This window comes from Balaenoptera physalus (genome assembly GCF_965194825.1).
Source record: "Balaenoptera physalus genome assembly, chromosome: 19".
NCBI lineage: Eukaryota > Metazoa > Chordata > Mammalia > Artiodactyla > Balaenopteridae > Balaenoptera > Balaenoptera physalus.
Genome location: NC_138900.1, coordinates 16,366,236 through 16,390,595, shown reverse-complemented (window position 1 = coordinate 16,390,595; position 24,360 = coordinate 16,366,236). Strand labels below are relative to the sequence as shown.

Below are 24,360 nucleotides of genomic sequence, written 5' to 3'. Positions count from 1 at the left end.
GCTATAAAGTATAAAACACACACCAGATTTCAAAGACTTAGTAAGAAAAAAGGATTGTAAAATACCTCATTTTTATATTGATTACATATCGAAATGATAATGTTTTGGATATGTTGCGTTACAGTATAAATTAAATTAAAATTAATTTCACCTGTTTCTACGGTTTTACTGTGACAGCTAGGAAATTTAAAATTATATTTGTGGTTCACATTATATTTCTGTTGGACAGCACCCCTCTAGGAGTCCCCCTGGTTTGTGTTCTCACTGCAATTTGGTATAATGACTTAATTATAGCATAATGATATACTTGTCTCCCTGATTCTTTAACAATCCTAATTGTACCCCTCCCCCTTTGCCTTTGCCCACATTAGTTTTCTCCTTAGCACTTAACCACTCTCTGACCTGTTACATATTTTACCTGTTTCTTTTACTTACTGTTGCTTTCTCCCACTAGAATGTCAGCTCCACAGGGACCAGGATTTTAGCCTGACTTGACCAGGACCTGGTTCATAGCAGACTCAGTCAATATTAAATGAATGAATGAATGAATGGCATGGATTTGCTCCATTACCCAATCGGTTGGGTCGATATTGCCAAAACTCTGCCTGTCCCATTTGCTGGTAACCCCAGGAACACCATGCCTCCTCAGGGACAGGACGTGGCCTGGCATTTGAAACAGAACAGATCTAAGTTTGCATCCTGACTTCTCCCCAAACTTGGAGTCACTCCCAGAATCTGCTGCTTCCTGCCCCATTCCCTCAGTGTCCATTCCCCCTTCTGGTAACAGCTCCCTGATTTTTTTTGGAGAACAACTTCTCCCCCTGTTTTCAGTACACATGGTTCAGTCAAGGCTGACTGCAGCCCCCAGTGAAGTATGTGACACTGGCTTTGGGTCTTTGGTTGGAACTGTAAGGGAAGAGTAACTCTCCTATTGGCTGCTAAATTGGTGGGATGTAGGCTTTGAGGTTTTGAGGGGCACTCTGGCGATCACTTGCATAAGAGTGAAGCAAAAACAGAGGAAAGAACTGAGCCTCTGGATCCAGCTGTGCTTGCAGTCCTGAACTTTTCAGTTACCCACGAAAACAGATTCCCATTTCTTTTTAAATCAGTGCGGATTTGGCTTCAGTCACTTGCTCCCTGTGTGGCCTTAGGCTGGTGGCTTCCTGTCTAGAGCCTCAGTTTCCCATTCTGTTAAGCGGGGCCACATCATCGGGTGTCTGTGAGAATTAAAGGAGAAGGGATCTGTCTTAAGTGCACATCCAGGAGCCTAGCACAGGGCTCCTGCCTCTGTTCTTGAGTCTGGTTCTGCTCTACCTCTTGTCCTGATACCTTAAGCTCTGGGGAGAGGATGAGCTTAGACACCTGGGGCTGGGGACTGGACTCCAGGACTGAGCCCTGGCAATTCAGCGTGGTGACCTGGGAGAAGGGGGCTTTCACAGTCCTGCATCAGTGATGGCCAGCCTGGGAGCCCACCATGTGGAGTGTTTGAACAGAGCACGTGGATGAATGCAGGTCAGGGGCTATAGCAAGTGCTGTCGGCAACCCAGCACCAACATCACCTGCACCCCTTCTGCACACCTGCACCCCTACTCTAGCATCCTGTAGCAAGCACCTGTGCCTCTTTGCCTGAGGGTCTTTTACAGGCAGGAGAGGCTGGAAGTGCTGGGGAGTTAATATCTCCAGGAATAATCCTTAACCAATGAGAGATGGGAGCTGGTACATATATGCCACAACTTCTTCACCTCTTGGGTGGAACAACTTTGAGTGTGTCCCACAGTCTCCCAGAGGTCCCTAGGGGGATGGCACTCTAGGTGCCCAGAGCAGCAACCAGCTCATTAACTCCTTTCCATGGCTCACTTCCCATTCCCCTATCAATTTGCCTAGGATCAACTCCCTACAGAACTACCTGTGCTTGAATCTTTGTCTCAGGGTCTGGGGGAACCCAACCCAAGATGGGCTGATTCAGTTCCATGTTCTGTGCTCAAGGCAAAGGGATCTGTGGAGGGGGCTGTCTAGATATACCAGGACCATACCCAAGATTCTCAGTACTCAAGCACCCAATATCCCCACACATCCTGCTATAGACTGAATGTTTGTGTCCCCTCAAAATTCATATGTTGAAATCCTAACCCCCAAAGTGATAGTATTAGGAGGTGAGGCCTTTGGGAGGTGATTAGGTCATGAGGATGGAGCCCTCATGAAAGGGGTTAGTGCCCTTATAAAAGAGACCCCAGAGGATTCTCCGCCTCTTCTTCTATGTGCGGATACAGTGAGAAGACAGCCGTCTATGAAACAGGAAGTGGGTCCTCATCAGACACTGAATCTACAGGCACCTTGATCTTGGACTTTACAACCTCCAGAACTGTGAAAAATCAATTTCTATTGTTTATAAGCCACCAGTCTATGTTATTTTGTTATAGCAGCCCGAACAGACTAAGACACATCCTTTGACAGTGACCATTTATTACATATGTCTGGACTGTGTACTCAGACTGGGGGAGGACCATTGACATAGCTGAGCACCAGGTAAGGTGTCCTGGCCAGTCGGGCAGGAGAGCAGCAGGAGCCCCCTGACATGGGCAGGAGCAGTGTGGCACCCACCAGCAGAAGGAAAAGGAGGAGGAGGAGGAAGGTCAGGGGCCGCCTGGATGCAGGAGTTGGGGCTCTGCAAAGGGAAATGCAGTGTTCAATGTATGGGTGGGCTGCCACCATGAGCCCTACCCCCACACCCCCAGACCCATCTCCCAGGCATCTCACCCAGGGTCTACCTCCAGCATCACATCCTGGACATTGGGAGATACTTGCCTCATCTTGTCCTAAAGGTAGAGAACAGCCAGCAGCAGAATGGGTGGAAGTGATATTTAATGTGGTCTTTACCTTACTACCATAGACCTACAGGGCTGGGCTTATTTCTCCTCCTTTCCTAGCACCCCCTCCATCCCCAAGACCCCACATGGACTTGGAATATCTCCAAGTATAGTGGATGTCTGTCAGTGCCTGCCCTCCATACAGTCCCCCTTTTCCTGGTAACAGTGGTTCAATATGGGGAGAAGGGTATCATACCGCCCTACTTTCCTGAACTCAAAACTCCACCTCCATGGTTAGGCATGTGACCCAGATCTGGCCAACCAGAGCCCTCCATCAGCTTGGCTACTGTGATTGGTTCAGGGTGTAGGCCATGACCCAAGCTGGGGAAGCAGGAGTCAGCCCTAGAACTTGGCTGCCTCCTGGGGTGGGTAAGCCACTGGGAACTGAGTGTGTGGCTGCTGGGGCAGCCATTTTGCTGAGAAGGAATCCACCTTGGAGAAGTAGAGCCCAAGACAGGGAGGGACTGAGCCCTGACAGTATTTGAGGTCTTGAATTCAACACCACCTGGACTTTTCAGTTACATGAAAAAAATAGCATCCTCTTTTTTGTGTGTAATTCAATTTGGGTTGGGTTGCTGTCACTTGCCATCAACATTCCTGAGTGATACACCTGGCCGAGGACCAACTCACCTGAGACTTCCGGAGCAGGGATCGTCTTCGGTGACCTGTTATGTGTTTCCGGTGGCTGAGGCCTGACATGAGCATGTCCTGTGGGGAGAGAGAGAAGTGGGGTCCTTGGAGAATCAGTGACAAAGAGACACAAAGTTGGGGAAGGGCCAAGACAGGGGGAGTGTCACAGAGATGAGATTCTGGGGGCAGAGAGAGACCTCAGGGAGAGATGAAGAGAGGGGCAGAGCCAAAGAAACCAAGAGAAGAGAGACATTATTTATTCATTCATTCAACAAATATTTAATGAGCATCTGTTACATGCCAGGTACTGTTCTAGGAGCTGGGGACACTGTGAGCATGGAAACAGGCAAAGTCCTGGCGTCCATTGAGTTTATACATTCTAGCAGGAGAGAGAGAGACCGTAAGTTAATAAATGTATACTGTCAAGATGTGGTAAGTGCTGTTAGGAAATAAAGTAAGAGGATAAGGAGTGATAATGTTTGGAGGCCAGGGCAGGCCTCTCTGAAGAGGTAACATTTGAGGAGAGACTGGATGGAATGAAGTGAGGATGTGAGCTCGGTGTGCCTCTGGGGGCTTTGAGATGGGAGTGTATTTGGAATATTTGAAGAGCCAGGAGGCTAGCGTGGCTGTGGTGAGGTGAGTGAGGGAGAGAGTGAGAGGAAATGAGGAAATATAGGTACAACAGAGACACCTGGAGGCCAAGAGAGGCAGAGGGACGGAGGGAGGGACCACTGAGACACCAAAAGCAAAACAGACACTGGGAGAGACAGAGCCATGAAGACCTCCTCAAAAGCGAAAAAGGGCCCTGCTAGGAGACACACAGAGGGTCCCTTGAGTGCCTGGGGGGAGGTGACCCCACCTGCTCTCACCTCAAGGCTTTGTCCCCTGCCCTGGGGGCCCCTGCGGCCACACAGCTCACAGGGAGTCCCTGGTGTCCAGGTTGTCCTTTGCCCCAAAGGCCCGAGGCCCCCAACGTCCCCCGCCGGGTCCCACTCCAACTCTGCGGGAGTGGGGAGGCTACTGGGTGCCCAGGGTCCCCAGACCCCACCAGGTCCTGTCCCGTCTGAGTCCCCCTCGACCTCCAAGTCCTGCTCCAGTGTGCTGGCCTCCTCAAACACCTGGTCAGAGGACAGAGGTCATGAGGGTTGGGATTGGCGCCTGCGCCAGGGACCGCCAGGGTGGGCCATACCAGGCTGTAGCTGACCAGCTGGGCCTGCAGCCGCCACAGCTGCCGGAAGATGCTGTCTCGGTGGGTTCTGAAGGCCCTCAGGACCTGCTCCAGGGATGCCCGGGCCTGAGGCTCACTCCGCTGTGCCAGCCCCTCACCGAACACCAGCAGTGCATCTAAACGTTCAGCTGCCCCATGCAGGTCTGCCTGTAGGGCCTGGGTACACATGGTTAGACATCACCAACACCACACCAGCTCATCCCCACCCCCCACCTCCATACACACACAGCAGGGGCACCAGAGACCTGAGACCTGGAGTCACTATCCCCGCCCCCTCTGCCGTCCAGACACCTGGAACATGGAATAAACCCATTTCCCACCCTGGGAAGCTGGCACCCACTCCTGAGGCCCTGCCCACCCTCCCACATCTTGGCTTCCCACTGCCCACCTGCAGCTGGACCATCCTGCTCTGGGCTGATGCCCAGGGCCCCAGGCCTTGCTCCAGGTCCTGCAGGCGGAGGCCCAGCCCCAAAAGGCAAAGATGCAGGCTGTCCTGCTCAGCCTCCAATACTTCTCGGCCAGAGATGGGGCGCTGGGGAACACAGGGGGCTGAGTCAGAGCCAGTGAGCCAACCAAGACCTGGCCCACACCCATTGCACCCAGGCTCCTGCCTTCTGGATGCTTCTCTGCAGCAGAGTCCATCTCTGGGTCTGCACCAGGGTTGCTCCCACCTAGAGAAACTTCCCAGTGGAGCCAGGCCTGAGAACCTCTAGTTCAAATTCTCCAGGCTTTCAAGGCTCCTAGAAACTTGTACATATAGGGCCTGGGGATCTGGAGAGGGAGAGGGTGATGGAGCTGGGTAGCCCCACAAGGAATGGGGCTACACCAGGGCCAATTCTAAAATAATTCTCTCTCAGTTGGTAAAATACTGAATAGTGATAGTTAAAGAATCATTGTCTAGAGCATCCCTCCCCACACAGATGCCCAACACTTTTCCAGAATCATCATCTCCTCCCCGGTGTGGAAGCCAGATCCTGGGAGACAGACAGGAGGTAGGGGCTGGCACAGGGGCCTAGTTCACCTCAGCTCACCTCACGGTGTTTGGCCCCAGCCGAGTCCTCATGAGAAGGGGGCGTTGGCAATCTGGGGAGGCCAGCAGCAGACTCAGTGCCCCTCGGCCCACCCTGGAAGGGCTCGGGAGGGTCCAAGGAGTCCTGCCCCAGCTTCTGGGCCTGTTCTGACCTGGGATGGGCGCGGCATTGACAGGCCCCTGGGTGAGCCTAGGTGCCCATTATCCACCCTACCTTACCCCTGTCCCCAGTTACCTCTCTCATGTCCCCAGGTGATCTTAGCTACAATACCTCCTACCCTCAAAAGGCCCCTGCTACTGCCCCCACCCTTTTGGGACCACAGTTTCAAAAGCCCCAGCCCGTACCTGATTCTCTCCTCTCCAGAGGCAGAGCAGATGGTGCATTCAGATGCGTTCAGTTCCCTAGGGGCTCCAGGCGGGTGGCTGAAGGGCTCTGAGGGGGGTGTAGGGCCCAGGCGTGGGGGCAGGGCCATACTGGGGAGCCTGAGGACAGAGAGTCAGTGAGCATCCCCAGTGGGAGCCCTTTTCCTATCCTCCCAGACTTCCTCAGTTGGACTCACCCAGGCCTGAGGCAGCCAGAAGCCCAGGGCCAGGCTCAGCTCCACCTCTTTCCAGGAGGAACCTGGACCCAGGTAATTTGATGCCCAGCTCAGGTGACAGTAGCACCACTTAACTCCTTCCTCCCTAGCGGACCAGTAGCTGAACCTCCCAAGCTCACTCCACCCACTTAAGGGGTTTCCAGATATAACCCTGCCCCTCAAGAGCCCTGGATTCTTCTCCACTCTGTGACCCAAACATCTGACCCCGGGAGCCCACACCATCCATCTAAGGTCCCGGACGCAGCGCCCCTCAGGAACCCAAACATCTGGACCCCCACCCCCAAATGTCCAAAACCAGAGTAAGATTGTTTTGTTGGTGGTTTATTTGGAATGGGGCCTTTTCCTGTGGATCCCTCACAGGTACTGGGAAAATAACCCGGGGGGAACTCCCTCTGCCCACAGGGCGCCAGCAGTCCAGAGCAGGCGAGAGCTCGGGAATCCGAGCGGGTCCTGGGTCCAGGCGTCACTTGCTGAGCAGGAGGCCAGCGCGCAGCACGCGGGGTACGCGGCGGATGGTCAGCGAGACGCGGGTGCCGCGGACCAGGCGGGCTCCAGCCTGCGCCGAGGGGCAGGCGGCTGCGTTGCGCGGCAGGGAGGCGGCGTCCAGCGCGTCTACGCTGGCGGCTGCGATGCCGTGGAGTAGGCGCGTGTAGGCGGTGCCACGGAGCACCAGCAGGCTGCGCGGTTCAAGCAACAGCGAGGTGGCCGGCCGGGGCGGGGGCCGGGGCTGCGGGGCGGGTTGAAGGTTAGCGGGTTCCCAGAAGTTAGGAGTGGGGTGGGCGAGAGAGCAGCGGGTTTGGGGGTTCAGGGGGCGAGGGTCAGAGAGTCCCAGGGGCGAAGGCTGAGGGGCAAGTGTGCTCCTAGGGATCGAGGCTTCGGAGTGAAAATCCCGCGGGGGCCAGGGCCAGGGCCAGGCTTGCAGGGAAGTGGAGACGGGGTGGTGAGGGGGTGTCAGCAGTCCCTCGGCAGGGGACTAGGCTGCAGATGGGGACGTCTAAGGGCCTAAGGGAACTGCAGTTGGGCTCTGCAAGGGGCTGGGGCTGGGACCGAGGGATCAGTGGTCCCAGGAAACTGGGTGGAACTGGGCTGAGGACTTGGCTGAAGCCAGGAAGGGAGGAAGAGATGAGCAGGTGTGGTCTGGGAGGATGTGCGGATATCAGGATGTTTTGAGGACACCAGCAGAGTGGGAGGGGGTGTCAGTGCATCCAGGAGCATGTAGGATTAAAAAGGGCAGCCGTAAGGAGCAGCTGGTGTCAGGGTGTCCAGGGGAGTTTCTGTGCACACTGGGGTGTCAGACATACATCAAAGAAAGAGGTCAGGGAAGCTGCTGTCATGAGCAACACAGAGGGGAGGCAGGATATCTGGGGGCCCTTGAGCAGCGAGTCATGTGTTGAGGTGCCAAGGAGAATCTGGGGGTGTCCTGCATGACAGATCACATTATTGGAGTGGGAGGTAGGAAGTCAGTGTTGGGGTGCCTGTGCAGTGGCCACTGAAAGTCAGGGTGTCTGGAAGGATGTCAGAGACAACCCTGAGTGGCTGGTGTTGGGGTATCTGAGGATATCAGTGTCTGTTGGAGAACTCGGGAGCCCTGCATGCGGTATTGGAGCGCTCTGAATGTGTGGAGCCAGGGGATCTGTAGGATGTCAGGATATTCACTCAGCAGATGGGGGTATTGGGGTATCCGTGGATATCGTGATTTCTAGGGCACCCTGCAGGCAGATGGGTTGGGCATCTGGGCGGATGTGGGTGCCCTCCATGAGGGGACAGAGTAAGATGTCTGGAAGGGTATCAGGGATACCCCGCAGGCAGGTGGGATTGGGGCCTCTTAGAGGATATGGGGTGTCAGAGTGCCCACAAGCGGCTGGGGCAACGTCTCAGGGCCCACCTGCTCTGTCGGGTCATCATCCTCTGGCTGCCGAGGCTCGTAGAAGTCCAGCATGGTGTGGGAGCCCAAGCTGATGGTGCTGACAGTCGGGTAGTACAGTGGCCCATCCTCGTGGGGCTGGGGAGTGGGTACCAGGGCTGGACAGGGCAGGAGTCCACACCCCCCCACCCTCAGGTGAAAGCGGGGCTCCCCAGCTGGGGACAGGGAGGTGAGTGTTTGGTTGGGGTATGTAGCTGCTTAACAAGAGTGGATGTGGGTCGACATGATGCCCTGCCCCATGGTGGATCCGAGGTCTGGGGGTCGGGGTGAGAGTGTGGTTACCATGATGCCCTCCCCAGGCAGATACTGGTTCACAAGGACGTGGTTGGCTGGGAGACCCCCAAAAAGGCTGAGGTCAGACACTTTGTCCACGTAACGCTGGAGCCACGGTGGCAGCCGCTCAGGAACCATCCCCCGGGGATGGGGGAGCCCACCTGGGGGAGGGAAATGGGGTGCTGAGGGCACCCAACCAAGGAGCTCTGGCATGTGGAGCCCCCATTAGGGATATCCCAATGGTTGGTAGCACTCTGACCTCCTTGGGGACCCCTAACTCTTTGGAGATCACCACTCCACCCCTCAAAGGTTTCCTGACTTCTCCAAACCCCTAGAGATACCCTCCAACTCATCAGGAAATCCCTAAGCCCTCAGGACCTCCACTGACCCCTCAGAATCCTCCTGGCCCTTGGGACCCCTTGAACCCTCAAGGACCTCCCCCCCGCACCCCGACGCCTCAATGTCCTGAGACTATCCAACCTGAGCTGCCTACCCCAGTCCCCAGCCCTAAATCATCCATGCCCACAGCAGGAGACACTTACCCCAGTTCTGTAACTTCCTCCCGGAGAGCTGGGTCCACTTTGGTTTTGGGGCATTGAAGACCTGGGAGGTGGGATGGGGGTCAGTCCTTTACCAGGACCACCCTCTCTGATTCTCCCACCCAGGCCAACATAGGGGTTTTCACCTAGGGTGGAAATGGGTCATCTCAGTGTCTGTGGGATCATTCTCTGAGATAGTGTTCCCAGGATTTTGTTCTTTGCCCTTTCCCCCTGTGGAGGCCACTGGCCTCAAAGCCCCCCTGTGTCTAGGGACTGAGGGAGGGAACCAGGGCTGTGACAGTCAGGGTTTGAATCTACTCAGAGCTCTGGGCTGGGTTGGGCTCTTTCAGCCCAGCAAACAGTCTGCAGCCTGTAATTTCCTGATTCCTGGGCTATGTCAGCACAGTCTGAGTCCTGGAACCTCCTGTTCCTCTTGCCTGGGGGAGAAAACGTGCTAAACTGGGCTATTCAGTATAGCCAAGAGAGTATGTTGAAAATTCTCCACTGCCAAGACCCCAAGGGTCTAAAAAGGGTTATCTCAAAGAAGTCTAAGAAATCTCCTTATTTCCTTCATTGTTATGGGGCTGGAATCGACTGTCTCAGTATGAGAGTCTGAGTTTTGGAACTAACTCATTCCTGGGACTCAAACTAGACAGGACTAGTTGGGATAGCGCAGGGAAGATCTGTGCTCTATAACCAAGGCTCTGGGGCTGCAAAGGGCTATCCCAGTGCACAGACTCTGAGCTTTGTAAAATTCTCCTTTCCCCAGACCTTAAGAATAGAGTACAGACTGGGCTATCTAACACAGGTGGTCTGTGCTTGGTAACCTTGTTCCCAAGACTCTGGGTCTATGCTGAGCTATCAGCACAGGGAAGCGTTTAACATTCTGAGGCCTGGGTTATCTCAGCACAGAAATCTGAACACTGTAAATTCTTCATTCCCCAAATCTCAAGGGAGTGAACTGGGCTATATCTCAGCCTATGTTATAACCTCCTTCTCTCTAAGGTAGCCGGATAGGGCTGTCTTAGCACAGGGAGTCTGAGCTCCATAATAACCACCACCTTTCTAAGAATCAGTTTGGGGAGTTCCCTGGTCTAGTGGTTAGGATTCGGCGCTTTCATTGCCATGGCCCAGGTTCAATCCCTAGGGGAATGAGATCCACAAGCCGCATGGCGCGGCCAAAAAAAAAAAAATCAGTTTGGTTTCCCCTAAGCTTCCTGGGAAAAGCCCTTTCTGACAGGCCCCAGCAGGTGCTGAGAAAGGAATAGGGAAGGTGGTGAGGGATGGGTGCCAGGTGGCACTCTCCCTCCTGCCAGGATCTTCACTGTGACCTTTCGGGCTCTCCCACGAGAACTGGGGGTTGAAGAGGGTTCTGGGAAGAGGGGAAAAACAGGTCACCTGTCGAAGCAAATACTCCTCCTCTTCCTTGGAGATGAAGTCAGGGACATAGTAGATTACAGGTGGTGCCTAGGATAGAGAGATCCCCCTGAAGGTGTGACCTTTGCATCCACACAGGGGTGCTACCATCCATGAGCAGCCCCTCCTCTGGAGCGTAGCTCAGGATGTCCCCAGACAGGCCAGGGCCTTAAGTCGAGGGACCAATGGCTATTTGGGGGATGGGGAGGTGGGGGTGAGGGTAGGGCTAGACCCTGAGGGTAAGGATGAACTGAGAGGAAGGGGGCAGTCCCAGCCCACAAACCCAGGAGTCAGCCTGCCTATCCCCACTCTATCTCCCGCCCTCTAGTCCCCACCTTCACCCTCTGCACCCCCAGTCCTGACAACCTGCTCCACCCTGAATGGTTCCAGAGCTGGAACCCTGGCGTCCTGATCCTCCATTGACATCAACTCCGTGTACCCGGTCATTCCTGTGGGGAGGGGAGAACATGCTGAAGTCACCAAGCCTTCCACCCTCAGACTGTGATCCAGCTTTCTGCTCTTATCATGGGCCAGGGCCTCACCTCAGCCCTCTAGTGAAACTCACTTGGTTTCTAAAACCTAGATGTCCTCAGCATCTCAAAAGCTACCCAATGCACCCCTAGGCTCCCTGCCCAGACACCGTGAGCACCCACAATACTCCCCCCAAACCATCCACCAAATACCCATCAAACTACACGTTTGCCCTCTCAAGCCTCTACAGAGAACAACCTCAGACTCCACTGGCAGCCTTTCTTAAGATCTCCACACCTATCCCCCAGGGCTGCACCCCAGACCCCCTTTAAACACCTTGATTTGAGACCTCATCCTAAAAACTTCAGACCTGCAATCCTGAGCCCGGCTCTCTAACAATATTCGAGGTCCCGAGTCTAGGCTTCCTCAGACACATCCATTTTCAGTCTCCTTGTATCCTCCCCACTCTAGACTCCCCTCAGACTTCTCTTCCCGAGCGCCCCTTCCCTGCAGCACCCTTGGACCTTTGACCCTGAGCCTGACCCCTCTCCCACCTTCCCTCCCTGAACCCCTTGGTTCCCCCGTCTCTGTCTTCTAGAACCCCACACTCTTAGCTTCCTCGGACTCCCATCTGAGCTTCCCCGGATCCCCACTCTCAGCCCTCTTGGACCCCCATCTCCGCCCTCGGCGCCCCAAACTGACCGTCCACCAGTGACCCCTCCAAAATCCAAATTCAACACCCCCATTCCCTTCCCAGCCACTTCCGACCCACATGGCCGCCGCAGGAATCCTCAGACCAATGGGAACTCTCAAAGGCTTTAAGGCTCCTCCTTCCACCCAATCGGCGCTCTCACACACTATTGTTCCGCCCCCTCACCCTCGTTCGGTGACAGGCTGTGCCTCCCGGCCTCTGAGCCACTGGGGCCCCTTCAGAGACGGGTCTTCGTCTGGCATCGACCAATCAGAGCTCCAGAACGGAACCTGTCCACGCTGCGGAGAGCCCAGAAAGGAGGGGCAGCCGTGGCGGCCGCAGGAAAAATGCGGTGGTTGGAAGGACTCCCCGCAGGTTAGGCCATCCTATATAAAGCCGCAGGGATGCGAGATTGCTGTACCCAGCAAGGGTACAGAGGCAGGGCCGTAACTCCATAAACACCGACCCAACACAGAGAGCCGTAGAAACGTCTTTATTGAAGGGGGTAGGGGTCATGCTGAGTTTGGGGACATGCAGTGAAGGGGCAGTCGTGAGCTGTCCTTGGTTTTCAGGGCCCCAGGTCTGCCCTGGACCCCTGGGCCTTCAGGGTCTCCGTCGGGCTGTTAGTCTGGCCAGGGTGCTCTGAGGTCCTTCAGGGCCAGTAACTTAGATTTGGTGTTTTGGACCTGTGACCAGAATGTAGATTGAAATGGGGACTCCAGGATTTGGGATCCCCTCAAGGCCTTGATGCCCCTCATGTATGAGATGGAGGCTTGAGGATTTGGGGTTCCCTTGGGGCTGGTGCTCTTGGAATTTGGGTGTCTTGAGATCCATGGACTCAGGGCATTGAAGTCCTCTGGTTTCCAGGGATGAGAATTCCTGTTTGGGGTTTCCTGGTGCCTATGAATAGGGCTTGAGGTGCTCTGGGGGCCCGGGATGCACATCTCCTCCATCCCAGGCACAAGAACCTCCATGATTGAGGTTTCCTGGGGGCTTGGGATTGGATTTTTTAAATTTGGGATTCCCTGGGGATTTGGGGAGGCCATGATTTGGGGATCCTGGGAGTTAGGGCTTTGGGGTCTCCTAGGGGCTGTAGGACTTGGGGGCACAGGGGAGTTTAGGACATGTACTCTGGGGTTTGGGATCCTCAGAGTCCCAGAATGGGACCTCCAAATTTTGGAGTCCCCCCAAAGGGGGAAATAATTACTTTAAAAATAGAGAATTTTCTGGGAGCCTGGCCAGCACAGGTGCTGTGGGCCGCATGGGGTGGGCTTCGTACAAGGCACTGGGGGTTTCTTGAGGGTGCAGAGGATAGGAAGACTTGGGGGTCCTGTAATTAGCACTTCCAGTACTGTTTTGGTATCTGTAAATTGGGGGTGACAGTGGGCTGGTTAATGGGGGTTTCTTCTTGAGGGGTAAGAGCAGGGGGGTTCGTTAATGGAGGGAGTCTCTGATTGCAGTGTAAGGGGTTTGGGGTGACCATGGGGGTCACAACATCTTGAGGGGACTGATGTTAAATGTGGGTTTGTTACTCTTGCTCTGGAGGTGTTTCTTTCAAGGGGACTTGATGGTGGAGGGGGGGTCTTTGTTAACAGGGAAGGGTTCTGATCCAGTGACTAGTGACTCAGGAATGTTCTGCTGTGGAGCATTATGTAGAGAAAGTCACCGTCATTTGGGGTGATGTGGAAATCTGTTATGGGGGGGTCTGCTCTGAGGGGTTGGGACTAGCCTGAAGGTACTACACTTAGGGAATCTCTTTCTGGGTAACATAGGGTCTGTATTTGGGGGGTTATCATGAGGGAATCTGTTAATAATGGGGCCTCAGTGATCGAGGGCTGGCTAATGGGGGTCTCTATTCTGGATGTGTTACTGGGAATCTCTATCTCAGGGTGACTCGGGGGCTCCTTGTGTCAGCAGATGCTAGAGGCGGCTCTGTGTCTCTCTCAGATGTCCAGAGCCTCTAAGACTGCATCTCCGCCCTCAGCATCCAGGGAAACCAGCAACAGAAGAGCAACCTGGGGAAGAGAACTGTGTCACACGCTGGTGCAGGATGCGAGAGCATCTGGATCCGTCACCACCCAGCTGTTCCCCAAGTGTCTGGGATTTGGCCTTTCTGGATTCTGCCTCTGTCTCTCCAGCTGTGCCCTCTCAGGCTCCCGTGGAGCAGAAGGTGTTCTGCCTCCTTTACCTGCCCCTTAAAAGTTGAAGTCACCAGGGATATCCCTGGCGGTCCAGTGGTTAAGACTCTGTGCTAACAACACAGGGGGCCCAGGTTCGATCCCTGGTCAGGGAGCTAGATCCCACATGCCGCAATGAAGATCCCGTGTGCCACAACTAAGACCCGGTGCAGCCAAATATATATATATATATATATATATATATATATATATATATATATATATATATATATATATATGTTGAAGTCACCAGAATTCACTATGGGGCCTCACCCCCTAAAGACTGTTTCTGGGTAAGCTAACTAGTCCTATGTTTTCCTAACCTCTATTTCCAGCCCCAACCCAGAACTCCAGCCTCCCTGTGTCCAATGGCCTGGTGGATGCGTCTCCCTGAATATCCCACAGGAGAGGGGGGCCAAGGGTTGCTACGTACCTGGAGATGGAGTTCTCTGATGCGATGTCCTTTGGGGTCCGGACTGTTGTGAAGGTGCGTTTGGGCTGCGTCACTGAAGGGAAGGGCAAGGTCTCAGGTGAGGGGATGATAGATCCACCTCTGTCCTCAATATCCACCCAGACTCTTTTTCATTAATATTTATCCACGTCCCCAATATCCTCCATTCCCAATAGCCATCTAGACCTCTTGTCAATAATATTGTGTCATCCAAGACCTACCCATGTCCCCGGTGCCTGCTCAGCACCTTCTCGTTAACATTCCCATCCCTATAGCACCCATCCTTTTTGGGATCCTGTCTCATCATTTTCCTGGACCCTGTGTCCCCAGTTAAATACTGGAGATTCTGTCACCAGCATATACCTGAGGACCTTTCCTCCTATCCCCAAATCCACACTCCTCCCACAGCCAGCCCCCAACTCACTTGTCACTTGATGTACTTTTTTGGCTCCAACATTATCCCCAGGGGGGTCAGTGGATCCACCAATCCTGGGGAGACACGAGGAGTGGGAGGAGTCAGAGCCACAAGAGGCCAGGGTCTGACCAGGAGCAGAGCCCCGGGGGGCCTACGAGGAAAGAGCTAGGGTTTGGGGGTGGATATCCACACTGTCCTCCTGGTCCAAGAGGAGGAGACATCCAAGTGGGGGATCAGGATTCTGGGTGGTGCCCTGAGTTGTGACCAGAGTTTGGGCTCACCTCTGAATTCGAGATGCTGGTGCAAAGACTCCATGCCGTTGGGGGCAGGTGAAGTACCGGACACCAAAGACAGAGCCATCATGCTTGCCGGTGGGCTGGTCTAGCTCTATGCCGTACCAGTAACCTGCAACAGGAGAGTGTCAGGATGCCTCAAAGCCCTGCCTGCCCCCATCCCAGATAGCTATCCTCACCTGGGGCAAAGTCTGTCTTCCCATAGAAACGCACGATCCCTTGCTTCTGGCCTGCGACAAGGACTTGGTCTCCAACCTCAGCCTTAGCTCCTTCACGCTGCTGCAGGCTGCCCAGAGACGGGGATGATGGGGGCTTCTTCTTACCTGGCGGGGAGGGGACAAGGGGTGAGGGTGAGGCCTCCAGATGCCAGCCCTGGGGGCCCTGTGTCACCCAGAAAGCCACAAGGTAGAAACTGTCCTGGCTCAAACGAGACGAGCCTTCCTCTGAAATGGGGCTGGGGGGTGGGCTTGAAAGGAAACAATCCCAGCTGCCAGAGAACTGGGGGTGGGGGCTTTGGGCCTGAGGGACAACTAAGTCAAGAACCTAGAGAACCTCAAAACTCTTTCTCAAAGTTGAGGATATTTGGGCCAAGGGAAAAACTGAGTCTCAGAAGTCAGAAACCCAGAAACTGTCCTTTTAAAATGAAGGGGGGAGTTAGGTCTGAAGATAAATCAAGTCACTAAAGCCAGGAACCCCGTAGATTCTTCCCTAAAACTGGGAGAAAACCTTTGGGTCTAAGGGGAAACTAAGTCATAGGGGGCAGGGAAAACACAGGTCCTTGCAAGAACTGGGTGGGACCAGTACTGAGTCAAAGGAGAAACTGAGGCACAAAAGTCAGGAACTTAGAGGTCATCCTCTAAAATGGGAGTTTGAGCCTGAGGAGAAACTGAGTCACAGAAGCTGGGCTACCCACAGAATATCCTCAAGAATGGCTCTCGTCACTCTTAGGGCTCCCCCTCTGACCTTTGTGTTCCCTGCGGCCTTTGCCAGTGACACGGGAGAAGTCCATCCGGGGAGTCCGAGGTGTGGAGGTGACGGATGAGGGAGGTGCGTCCACTACCTTGGAGATCTTGGACACAGAGGCAAAGAGACCTGGGGGGACAGAGCCTGGGCTGGGAGTTGTCCAAGCCTCTGCCCTCTGACCGCCCCCATCACCTCCCAACCCCAGCACTCAGCAGCAGCATCAGAACTACTGAGTGGACCCCACCACCATCCTTCTGGGCCCCAGTGGGACTGACCCTGCTTGGGAGGGCAGATGAAGTACCGGACACCCCCAACACTGCCATCATTCTTGCCCTCAGGTTCATCCAGTTCCACGCCCACCCACTGGCCGCTGGCGAACTCCGTGGTCCCGCAGAACCGCAGTGTGCCCGTCTGAGGAAACAAGGGAGGATATGGCTTGGGTGCACCTTGAGAGGCCATGATAAGATCACCGGCACACAGGCAGCATGGTGGGATGGATGAGGGAGCCCCAGGCTTAAATCTCAGCTTGGACATCACCATTCACTGGTTGTATAATTTAACTGTACTGTGCCTCAACGTCCTCATCTGCGAAATGGGAACAGAAATCTCACCCACCTTACAGGATTGTTACAGAGCTGTGCTGTCCGATGCAGTAAATGGCCACTAGCCACATATGACAATTTAAATTAACTAAAATTAAATTAAAATATCATTTCTCCAATCACACTAGCCACATTTCAAGTGCTTAATAGCCACATGTGGCTAATGGCTACTTCACTGGACTACACAGACACAGAGCATTTCCAATCTCACAAAAAGGTCTATCGGACATGAATGCTATAGAGACATAAAAGACCTCAGAACAGGGCCTGGTGCTGAGTAAGGGATCAGTAAGTGTTGACTATTATTATCCTGTAACTTTGGTAAAGGGACCTCACGGGGCCTAGGTTTCATTTGGAAAATGGGGATAACAGTCCACCTCAGAGGCTGGTTATCTGGTAGAAACATTTTTAATATATGTGAAGTTGCTTAGCTGCAGTGAGTGTGGTTATTATCATTGGTGTGAGGCTTCTTCACTGCTCTAAGCCTCAGTTCCTTATCTATAAAATGGGCTAAATAATAGTGCCTACTTTGGAGAGTTGGTGTGGGGATCAGAACAGTGCCTGGCACACAAAGAGCCAAGCCCTATTCTAAGGGCTTTACACATTTTAACTAATTTAAACCTCGAAAATAATCTAAAAAGAGAGTGGATATATGTATATACATAACTGATTCACTTTGCTGTTCAGCAGAAACTAACACAACATTGTAAATCAACTATATGCCAATAAAAATTAATTTAAAAAAATAAAATAAAATAAACCTCAAACAACCCCCCTCAAGTGGGTACTATCAGCTCCATTTTACAGATGAAGAAACTGATGCCCAGAGAGGTGAAATCACTGGCCCCACAGCTGGTAAGTGGCAAAGCTGAGATCTGCCTGAGCAAATCCCTGAGCCTGAGTTCATAACCACTGTGCTATGCTGCTTCTCTACAGGCAGAGGTTGTTATTACATGTCTTCAGACAAAGAGTTTCACCTCTTGGGCTTCTTACAGGCTTCTATATTGTAAAATGGAGAGAATCAACCCATCCTGCTTTCAAAACTGTCACACTGATTTGATTAGATCATGTACAGAAACTTTCTAGATGGGACTGATGCATGCAAAACTCTTGATTACGAAACAAAATGTGACTTTTATGGCTTCTCACTGTACAAAGAAACAAAATTCAAATTCACTCCAGTGGCCTGCAGGCCTGGTGAGATCCAGCCCCTGCTAACGTCTCCACTTCACCCTCCCTAGATAACTCCCCTCCAGTCACACTACCCCTCCCCTCCTCTGGGACTTTGTACCTGCAGTCTCCTCTGTCTCCATATTTTTGCAAGGTGAGCTCCTTCCCATCTCAGCTCAGATATCACCTCCTCAGAGAAGCCTTCTCAGAAGACCTTAGCTAAAACCACCTTGGCCCTCAGCCAGGGCCAATTTATTAAATCCAAGCATTTAATGGTTTTCAAAGCCTTTGTTGCTACTGGAAATTATCTTAACTATGGGTATACTTTATTGACTGTCTCTTCCTCAATAGAAATGGAGTTCTATGAGAGCAGGGCTGGGGCTAACACAGGCCTTTATCCCCAAGGACAGGCTGGGTCCAGCATGGAGCCTGAGGGACACCAGGTAAATGAATCAAACTTGGAATGCTTGGATGCATGAAGATTCTCTCTGTCCTCTGGGACTTTATACCTGCTCCCCCTCCCTAAGGCCCCCTTCTCCCTCTCTTCTCCTGGCTCACTCCTCAGCATCTTCAAGTGAGCAAAGTATTGATCACTCTGGGAACACAAGTGGCCCCTGGATGGGAACCACAAGGCCCAGGGGGACCCAAAGGGGGCAGAGTTGCGCTGATCACTCTGCATGTGCTTCCTCATGAGCCACGACGGCTCCGGGTTGTCACTGTCAGGAGATGGATCTGCCTTCCCCCTTGGACTGAGAGCAGTTAGACGAAATGAATACTGTGTGCATGACTGCGAGGGTGGGCAGGCAAAGGGAAGAGTCTGCACTCTGCCCAAAGACCCAGCTCTGAGGGATGAGGGCTGAGTCCTGCCCTCCCTTCCCTGCTCCAGTCCCTGACCTTCTGGCCATCCAGTAGCACGCGGTCTCCCAGGCGCAGACCCAGTGCACTGAGCATGAGATTGCCTGGGACGTTGTCATAGTTGGGTAGCGTGACCTTGGGGAGGGCGCAGGAGAGCGGCACAGCCTCCTCCAGTAGCGTCCGCAGCTCCTTGGCCACCAGTGCCGCCTCTGCCTTGTCCAGGGACATGTCCATGGGGTCTGGGACCACCTCCGCTGGCACCTGTCCCTTTCGGTTCTGGGGGCCAACAGGAAGAGAGGGAGCAAAGACTCAGTGGCATAGGCTGCACTCCCACTGAGCCCATGCCCCCAGAGACCCCGGGAGGAGGTGAGGCAGAGGTGGGAGTAGGTCATACCCTGGGCCAACTTGGAAATGGGAAGGGGTGGGGCATTAAGGTACAGACCACGGTCCCCAGGGAAGTCCACCCCTGAGACCTCAGGCTGGGGGTGTCAAGTATGGAGCCAATAGGGAATGAAGGTCCCACTTCAGTGCTGTAGGTCATGCCTTCAGGGCCAAGACCCCAAGCCCGGAATGGGGCCATGTGAAGGACAAACACTGAAAATGGGCTCCTGTGGTACCGGGTTAAGGGTCCAACTGGGCCAATGGGGAATGAGAGCTTCAAGAAACTCAAGTGGTCCTGCCCCGCCCCCTCCCCCGCTCCCATCCTCTGCAGAGGCCTGCTGGCCAGAAAGCGGTTGGGGAGGAAGGAGAAGGAAGATAACAGGACTGGGCCAAGGTGGCAGTACCCGAAGCGCCGGGTTGGCGCCGTGTTCCAGCAAACATTTGGCCGCGCCCAGGCACAGGTTGGAGGCAGCGATGTGCAGGGCTGAGCCATGGTTGAAGTCACTGCACGTGGAGTTCACCACTGGGAAGTGTGTGAGAGGAGGGTTCCGGGTGAGCGCCCTCAGCACCCCAGCCCTCCCGCTGCCTTCCAGCCTCTTCCTCCATCTCTTAACCCGCAGGCCCGGGCCTCCCGAAGCCTCTGATGCAGAGCCCCGCCCCTCCTCGGCCACACCCCTCCCAACCAGCTCCCGCCAGGCCCTGACGTTTTGGACCCCTGAACTCCTTCTCCCGCACCTCGCGCCTCCCGCCTCCCACCCTGGCCTCCCATGCCAGGCCCCATCAGTCGCCTTCCCCGCCTTCTCACTTGTCTCCTCCCCCCACACCTGGGTACCCTCCTTCTGCTTCCAGCCCTCCTTCCTCGCCTAGGTCCTGCCCCTCCCAGCCCGGCCCCTCCTCCTCACCTCGGGGCCGTGCACCCTTCAGTAGCACGCGCACGAGATCCGGCACGTCAAAATAGGCCGCGTAGTGAAGCGCGTTCATGTTGGTCCAGCGGCTGCGCAGGGTCACGTCTGCGCCCAGTGCCAGCAGCTGCTGCGAGAGGCGTACAGCCGCCGCGGGGTCCCCTGCGCGACAGCCCAGGTCAGCTTGGGTCCCCTCCTCCAGAGTGTGGGCCCAGGGCATGGAGAAGGCCCAGGGCTTCAGGGACTGCACTTTGGGATCTTAGGCTGTGGGTCCAGGATGGAGGTCTGAGGGCCGGGGTTCTGAGCGTGTTGGGCGTGGGAGTTAGGTTTGGGGGTTTGGACCCTCACCGACTCCGTGGGCCCCCGCCTTGCACGCATAATGGAGCAGTGTCATGTCGGTCAGCCCATCACGATCATTCACATGGCAGCCTCGACGCAGAATCTGGGAGTACCAGGGGACCAGGGAGGGTTACCCAAACACATGAGGAACCCCTTCCTCTCCCCCCTCGCTTCCCCAGCGCTCTCACCTCATTGCCAATGACATCAATCTTGTGCTGGACTTGGGGCACCCACTGGCGCACAATGGCGAACAGCTCAGGGATGGTGGTCTGCGGGTCAAACAGAATCTCCTGGCAGGCAGGGTCGTTGGGGTCGAAGAAGGTGAAGGCTAGGGTGGTGAGAGGTCCAAGGTCACCCCAGGCAAACTGTGGACTGACCCCCTTCCTTCCATCCTAAGGCAGAGGAGCTCTAGACCTTTAAAACCTTCTAATGCAGAGTCTCAAACTGGTGGCACATGGGCCACAGGCATTTTCTGTGTGGCCAGAGTGAGGTTTCAAAATCAGGAGGTTTCACATAAAAATGTGGATGCCTGGTGTATCTTGAAAAATTGGAAGATCATATAGCAGCAAACCCCACCCCATGAAACAAGAGTGTGGTAAGGAGTCTGCATGCCCAAGGGGGCTGCTACTGCTCTAGCGCAGAGCCCTGGGAAGTACGGCATAGAAGGTGTCTCCCGGAAGCAGCCTGTGTGTTCTTTTTAAAACCCCAGTCACAGCACAGCTCTCCTTGGCCAAGCCTGCCCTGGCTCCCATCACACTCAGAGTACAGACCCAAATCCTCACCCTGGCCCACAGGCCCTGCACAAACTGGCCTCGTCTGTTCTCCGCCCTCTCCCCCTCACTCATTCCCCTCCAGCCACACTGACCTCCTTCTGTCCTTCCAACTCGCCAGGCAAATTCCTCTCTCGGGGCTTTGTGCTTGCTGTTTTTCTTGCCTGGGCCCGTCTTCCCTGAGATCTTCCTAAGGCTTCAGAGAGGCCTCCCCAGACCACCCTGGCTAAATCAGCACCTCTGCCCTTCTTTATCTCTTGCCCTTTTCATTTCTTTAAAAATATCACTACTTAGGGACTTCCCTGGTGGTCCAGCGGTTAAGACACTGCGCTTCCCGTGCAGGGGGCCCGGGTTCGATCCCTGGTCAGGGAACTAAGATCCCCACATGCCACGCGGCATGGCCAAAAGAAAAAAAAATAAGAAAAAAATCACTATTTAACATTACTTGTTTACTCCTTCCTCCCTCCCTCTTTTCCTCTCTTTCTCTTCTTCCTCATTCTCTTCCTTTCTTGCTCGTTCCCCTCACTAGGACGTTTCCAGGCTGCCTTGTTCACTCCCTTATCCATGCAGGAGGCGCTCTGTCAGTCTAGCTGAATTAATGTACAAATTTAATAAATACACGAGTTCCTATTGGAGTCCACCTTAGCCCTCTCTCTGTCCTAGACCACATTTTCAGATTCCTTCATATTCTGTGACCAAACCCTCCTTGTTCTACAATTAGGATTCCTGGGGATGGGGGGGCTGATACCCTAGACTCTTTGACTTCCCAGCAGGCCACAGGCCCCAGCCACATCCAGCCACATTTCCAGTGGAGATTTTCCAGTTTCCCAGGGTGGATACCCGGCCCCAGAGACCCAGATAACGTTCTTATTTTTCTATCAGACCGAAGGCAACTTATGGCCTCTCTGACCCACCTCTAGTGTGTGACATGTCCACAGATGCCACCCCTCCTGCCCTATCCTGATGACGCCTACTCTCTGAACTTGGAACCTCATTTCCGAACTTACAGCTGCTGGGGATTCCCAGCCAACATCTTCTAAAAGCCTCCTCCTATATCTAATTCTGGCTGAGCTCCACCCTCTCTACCCAGGAGCCAGAGGGAGCTTTTAAAAATATAAATCAGACCTGCCCTCCCCCCAGACTGCTCTCCCCCGCCATCACACTTAGAATATATCCAGAGTTCTCACAGTAGCCTTTAAGGCCCTTCCAGATCTAGCCATTGCCAACCTCTCATCTCAACTCCAATCATTCCCTAACAGCAACACCGGGATTTTCCTTCTGCTCCAAGCTCAGTCCTGCCTCCGGGTTTTTGCACTTGCTGCCTACAGCCTGGAACACTCTTTCTCCCGCTCTCCTATGGCTGATTCCTCCTCATGCTCTGGGTCTCAGCCTAAATGCCACCTCGTCAGAAGACCCACCCTGACCACTCTGTCTCAAGGTGCTGCCCCCTAGCCATTCTCTATTATATCTCCATCTTTTATTTCTTTCATAGCATTCACTCTAATCTGAACTTTTATCCGCTTTATATACCTGTTACTTGCTTAGTCTTGCCTTCTCTCCTGAGAGCAGGGATCATGCCTGGATTGCTCACCATTAAATCTCCATCTCCTAGCACAAGGCTTGTCACAGAGTAGTGATGATGGATAAATACTGCTTGGTGAATGAGTAGACACTTCCCGTTTCTCCAAGAGGCCACCCGCTCAGCTCCACATCTTCCTACCTCAGAGCCTTTACTCCTGCGGTTACCTTGCCTAGGACCCCCTTCCCCTGATCTTTTCCCTTGTTAACCCTCAATTCATCCTTGGGTCTCCCTCAAATGTTATTTCCTCAGGGAAAGCATATCTGAAAAAGCTCTTACAGAATTCGGTTCTTAGCAAACACAATTCTCATCATGTCTTGTAATTATGTACTTATATTTTTATACTTATTTGTGTGGTTGTCATCGAGGCCTGTGAGTTCTCTTAGGCAAAGACGAGATCTGTCTTGCTCCATGCTGTGCCCCCAGTTCCTAGGTCCATAGCAGGCTTTCCAAAAATGCTTGTTTAATGACTAAATGACTGAATGATGTGTCATGAATTAAATATAATGATTATCCCAATTCCATTCTCCAATGGGTGAATGAATTAATGAAGGGGGGGTGGAATCCAAGGGCCAGGACTCCTCCAGAACACCTTCAAATCCTCCAGAATCCTCCCACCATCTCCACCAGCAGAGTTCAGCCAAACCTCCCTGGCCACCCAAGGCTCCAGGCCATATTGCAGAGTGGGGAGGGTGGTTACCGTAGTCCTTGGGGAGGGGGGCAGGTGCCGAGGGGTGCACAACAGGCCTCTGCCGGCGCTCCTGGGTGGGGCTGGGGGGCTCTGGGACAGGCTCATCCTCCTCCTCCTCTTCTCCCTCCGCCCTGAGCGGCGGGGCCATCGGGGCGGGATCTGTCTTAGTCATGGTCCTTGGTGGCCCTCAGGGGGCAGGTGCAGAGTTGGGGGTGGCCTTCAGGCAAATCCTGGGGGCAGAGGTCAGCTAGAGAGGGTGCCCCACAGTCTCCGGAATCTCAGCCCCCCAGACGCTCCCCGGCCTCCGGGTGGCTCCCACGCCCCCAGCTCTGGATTTTGGGCAATCATAGGGACGCCAGTCACCCATCAGAGGACGCTGGTTTGTGGGCCCAGCGCCTACCACTTCCCCCAGGCCAGTCCCCCATTCTTCTCCTCCCGCGTCAGGGCCCTCAGTCTAGGCCGCCCCCTCCCCCGGTTTGTTTATCTCAGGATGCAGGATGCTTTGCCCCTCCCCTTCTCCGCGGGCCTCCCCTCTACCCATCTTACCTCGGGTGGCTGGGGCTGGAGACCAAAGCTGAAACCGGGGAAACTGGAGTAATGGGGTGTCAGTGACTGGGGAAGTGATGGGGGAGAAGGAGACAGAAAGAAGGGGACGAGGCCCGGACGCCGACGGGGGATGGGGGTGGAGAGGGAGGGGCGCTGATGGCGCATGCGCTGTCACCCCCAACCAGGCGCGGGGGCGGAGACACTGCGAGGCTGCTTGCATTGATGAAAAGGCTGGAGGCAGCGGTGGGAAGGGTATAGACACCGAGGATGGGGAGAAGAAGAAATGGCCACGAAGAAGGATGTGAGGCATGGAGACAGGAGAGAGATGAAGCAGGGACAAGGGCAAAAAGAGAGGGATGGGAAAACGGGCACAGCTCTTATTGTCCATCCCGCTGTGATAGTGCCTTTGCGAAGGACTGCAAACCAGACCAGTTTGGGCAGGGGTCTCGATGTGTGGTAGTGGTGGGTGTTTTCTCTCTCTGACATATCAGACCTGACCTCTACTCCATGTCCGCCCTAGACAAGGGAAGTCTCAGAGGGATGATTTTGTGGAGACTC

At 54.2% G+C, this 24,360-nt stretch overlaps 3 protein-coding genes and 1 long non-coding RNA gene across 14 annotated transcripts; 1 reads left to right on the top strand and 3 right to left on the bottom strand.

Moving 5' to 3' along the window:
- Positions 1-2,446: 2,446 nt before the first annotated feature.
- Positions 2,447-6,518, bottom strand: SYNE4 (spectrin repeat containing nuclear envelope family member 4). 6 transcript variants are annotated; one of them, XM_082436835.1, is made up of 8 exons: positions 6,101-6,518; positions 5,757-5,907; positions 5,114-5,257; positions 4,687-4,881; positions 4,367-4,615; positions 3,498-3,575; positions 2,758-2,816; positions 2,447-2,665 (listed from the first exon to the last, which is right to left on the bottom strand). In XM_082436835.1, exons 1-8 carry the CDS (start codon positions 6,226-6,228, stop codon positions 2,488-2,490), a joined length of 1,182 nt encoding a protein of 393 aa, XP_082292961.1. In that variant the 5' UTR covers positions 6,229-6,518; the 3' UTR covers positions 2,447-2,487. The 6 variants fall into 6 exon arrangements, with proteins under 6 accessions (XP_082292961.1, XP_082292960.1, XP_082292962.1 ...); XM_082436834.1 differs by having other exon boundaries at positions 2,769-2,816; XM_082436836.1 differs by having other exon boundaries at positions 2,769-2,816; positions 4,702-4,881.
- A 141-nt stretch (positions 6,519-6,659) lies between these two features.
- ALKBH6 (alkB homolog 6) lies at positions 6,660-11,776 on the bottom strand. Of its 4 annotated transcripts, none has more exons than XM_082436843.1 (7): positions 11,680-11,771; positions 10,873-10,955; positions 10,489-10,557; positions 9,094-9,154; positions 8,561-8,733; positions 8,240-8,356; positions 6,660-7,081 (listed from the first exon to the last, which is right to left on the bottom strand). In XM_082436843.1, exons 2-7 carry the CDS (start codon positions 10,951-10,953, stop codon positions 6,818-6,820), a joined length of 765 nt encoding a protein of 254 aa, XP_082292969.1. In that variant the 5' UTR covers positions 10,954-10,955; positions 11,680-11,771; the 3' UTR covers positions 6,660-6,817. The 4 variants fall into 4 exon arrangements, with proteins under 4 accessions (XP_082292969.1, XP_082292970.1, XP_082292972.1 ...); XM_082436844.1 differs by having other exon boundaries at positions 8,561-8,712; positions 11,680-11,767; XM_082436846.1 differs by lacking the exon at positions 8,240-8,356 and having other exon boundaries at positions 11,680-11,776.
- Positions 11,777-11,860: 84 nt separating this feature from the next.
- On the top strand, positions 11,861-18,046 carry LOC309648371. Of its 3 annotated transcripts, none has more exons than XR_014256633.1 (4): positions 11,861-12,043; positions 13,616-13,838; positions 14,181-14,332; positions 16,306-18,046. It is a non-coding gene; the product is annotated as an uncharacterized lncRNA (long non-coding RNA). The 3 variants fall into 3 exon arrangements; XR_014256634.1 differs by having other exon boundaries at positions 13,616-13,940; XR_014256635.1 differs by lacking the exon at positions 13,616-13,838 and having other exon boundaries at positions 11,869-12,043.
- On the bottom strand, positions 12,147-23,978 carry CLIP3 (CAP-Gly domain containing linker protein 3). Its single transcript, XM_082436833.1, has 14 exons — positions 23,803-23,978; positions 23,266-23,486; positions 20,405-20,544; positions 20,226-20,319; positions 19,878-20,039; positions 19,380-19,498; positions 18,634-18,870; positions 16,243-16,378; positions 15,968-16,096; positions 15,184-15,327; positions 14,993-15,116; positions 14,721-14,785; positions 14,279-14,351; positions 12,147-13,683 (listed from the first exon to the last, which is right to left on the bottom strand). The coding sequence occupies exons 2-14, from the start codon at positions 23,426-23,428 to the stop codon at positions 13,629-13,631; spliced, it is 1,641 nt and encodes a 546-aa protein (XP_082292959.1). The 5' UTR covers positions 23,429-23,486; positions 23,803-23,978; the 3' UTR covers positions 12,147-13,628.
- Between the last annotated feature and the right edge of the window lie 382 nt (positions 23,979-24,360).

Excerpts from the sequence above, each read along its gene's own strand:
- SYNE4 (XM_082436834.1), bottom strand. The coding sequence starts at position 6,228 with ATGGCCCTGCCCCCACGCCTGGGCCCTACACCCCCCTCAGAGCCCTTC. Across the intron at positions 2,817-3,497 it reads CCCTGCTCCGGAAGTCTCAG|GACAAGATGAGGCAAGTATC; the intron begins GTGAGTTGGTCC and ends CTCTACCTTTAG. Across the intron at positions 2,666-2,768 it reads TCCAGGATGTGATGCTGGAG|AGCCCCAACTCCTGCATCCA; the intron begins GTAGACCCTGGG and ends TTCCCTTTGCAG.
- ALKBH6 (XM_082436843.1), bottom strand. The coding sequence starts at position 10,953 with ATGACCGGGTACACGGAGTTGATGTCAATGGAGGATCAGGACGCCAGG. Across the intron at positions 8,357-8,560 it reads TGCCTGGGGAGGGCATCATG|CCCCACGAGGATGGGCCACT; the intron begins GTAACCACACTC and ends CCCACTCCCCAG. Across the intron at positions 7,082-8,239 it reads ATGATGACCCGACAGAGCAG|CCCCGGCCCCCGCCCCGGCC; the intron begins GTGGGCCCTGAG and ends CCCGCCCCGCAG.
- CLIP3 (XM_082436833.1), bottom strand. The coding sequence starts at position 23,428 with ATGACTAAGACAGATCCCGCCCCGATGGCCCCGCCGCTCAGGGCGGAG. Across the intron at positions 20,040-20,225 it reads GGCGGGGGCCCACGGAGTCG|GGGACCCCGCGGCGGCTGTA; the intron begins GTGAGGGTCCAA and ends GCTGTCGCGCAG. Across the intron at positions 13,684-14,278 it reads TCAGAGAACTCCATCTCCAG|GTTGCTCTTCTGTTGCTGGT; the intron begins GTACGTAGCAAC and ends TCTCTTCCCCAG.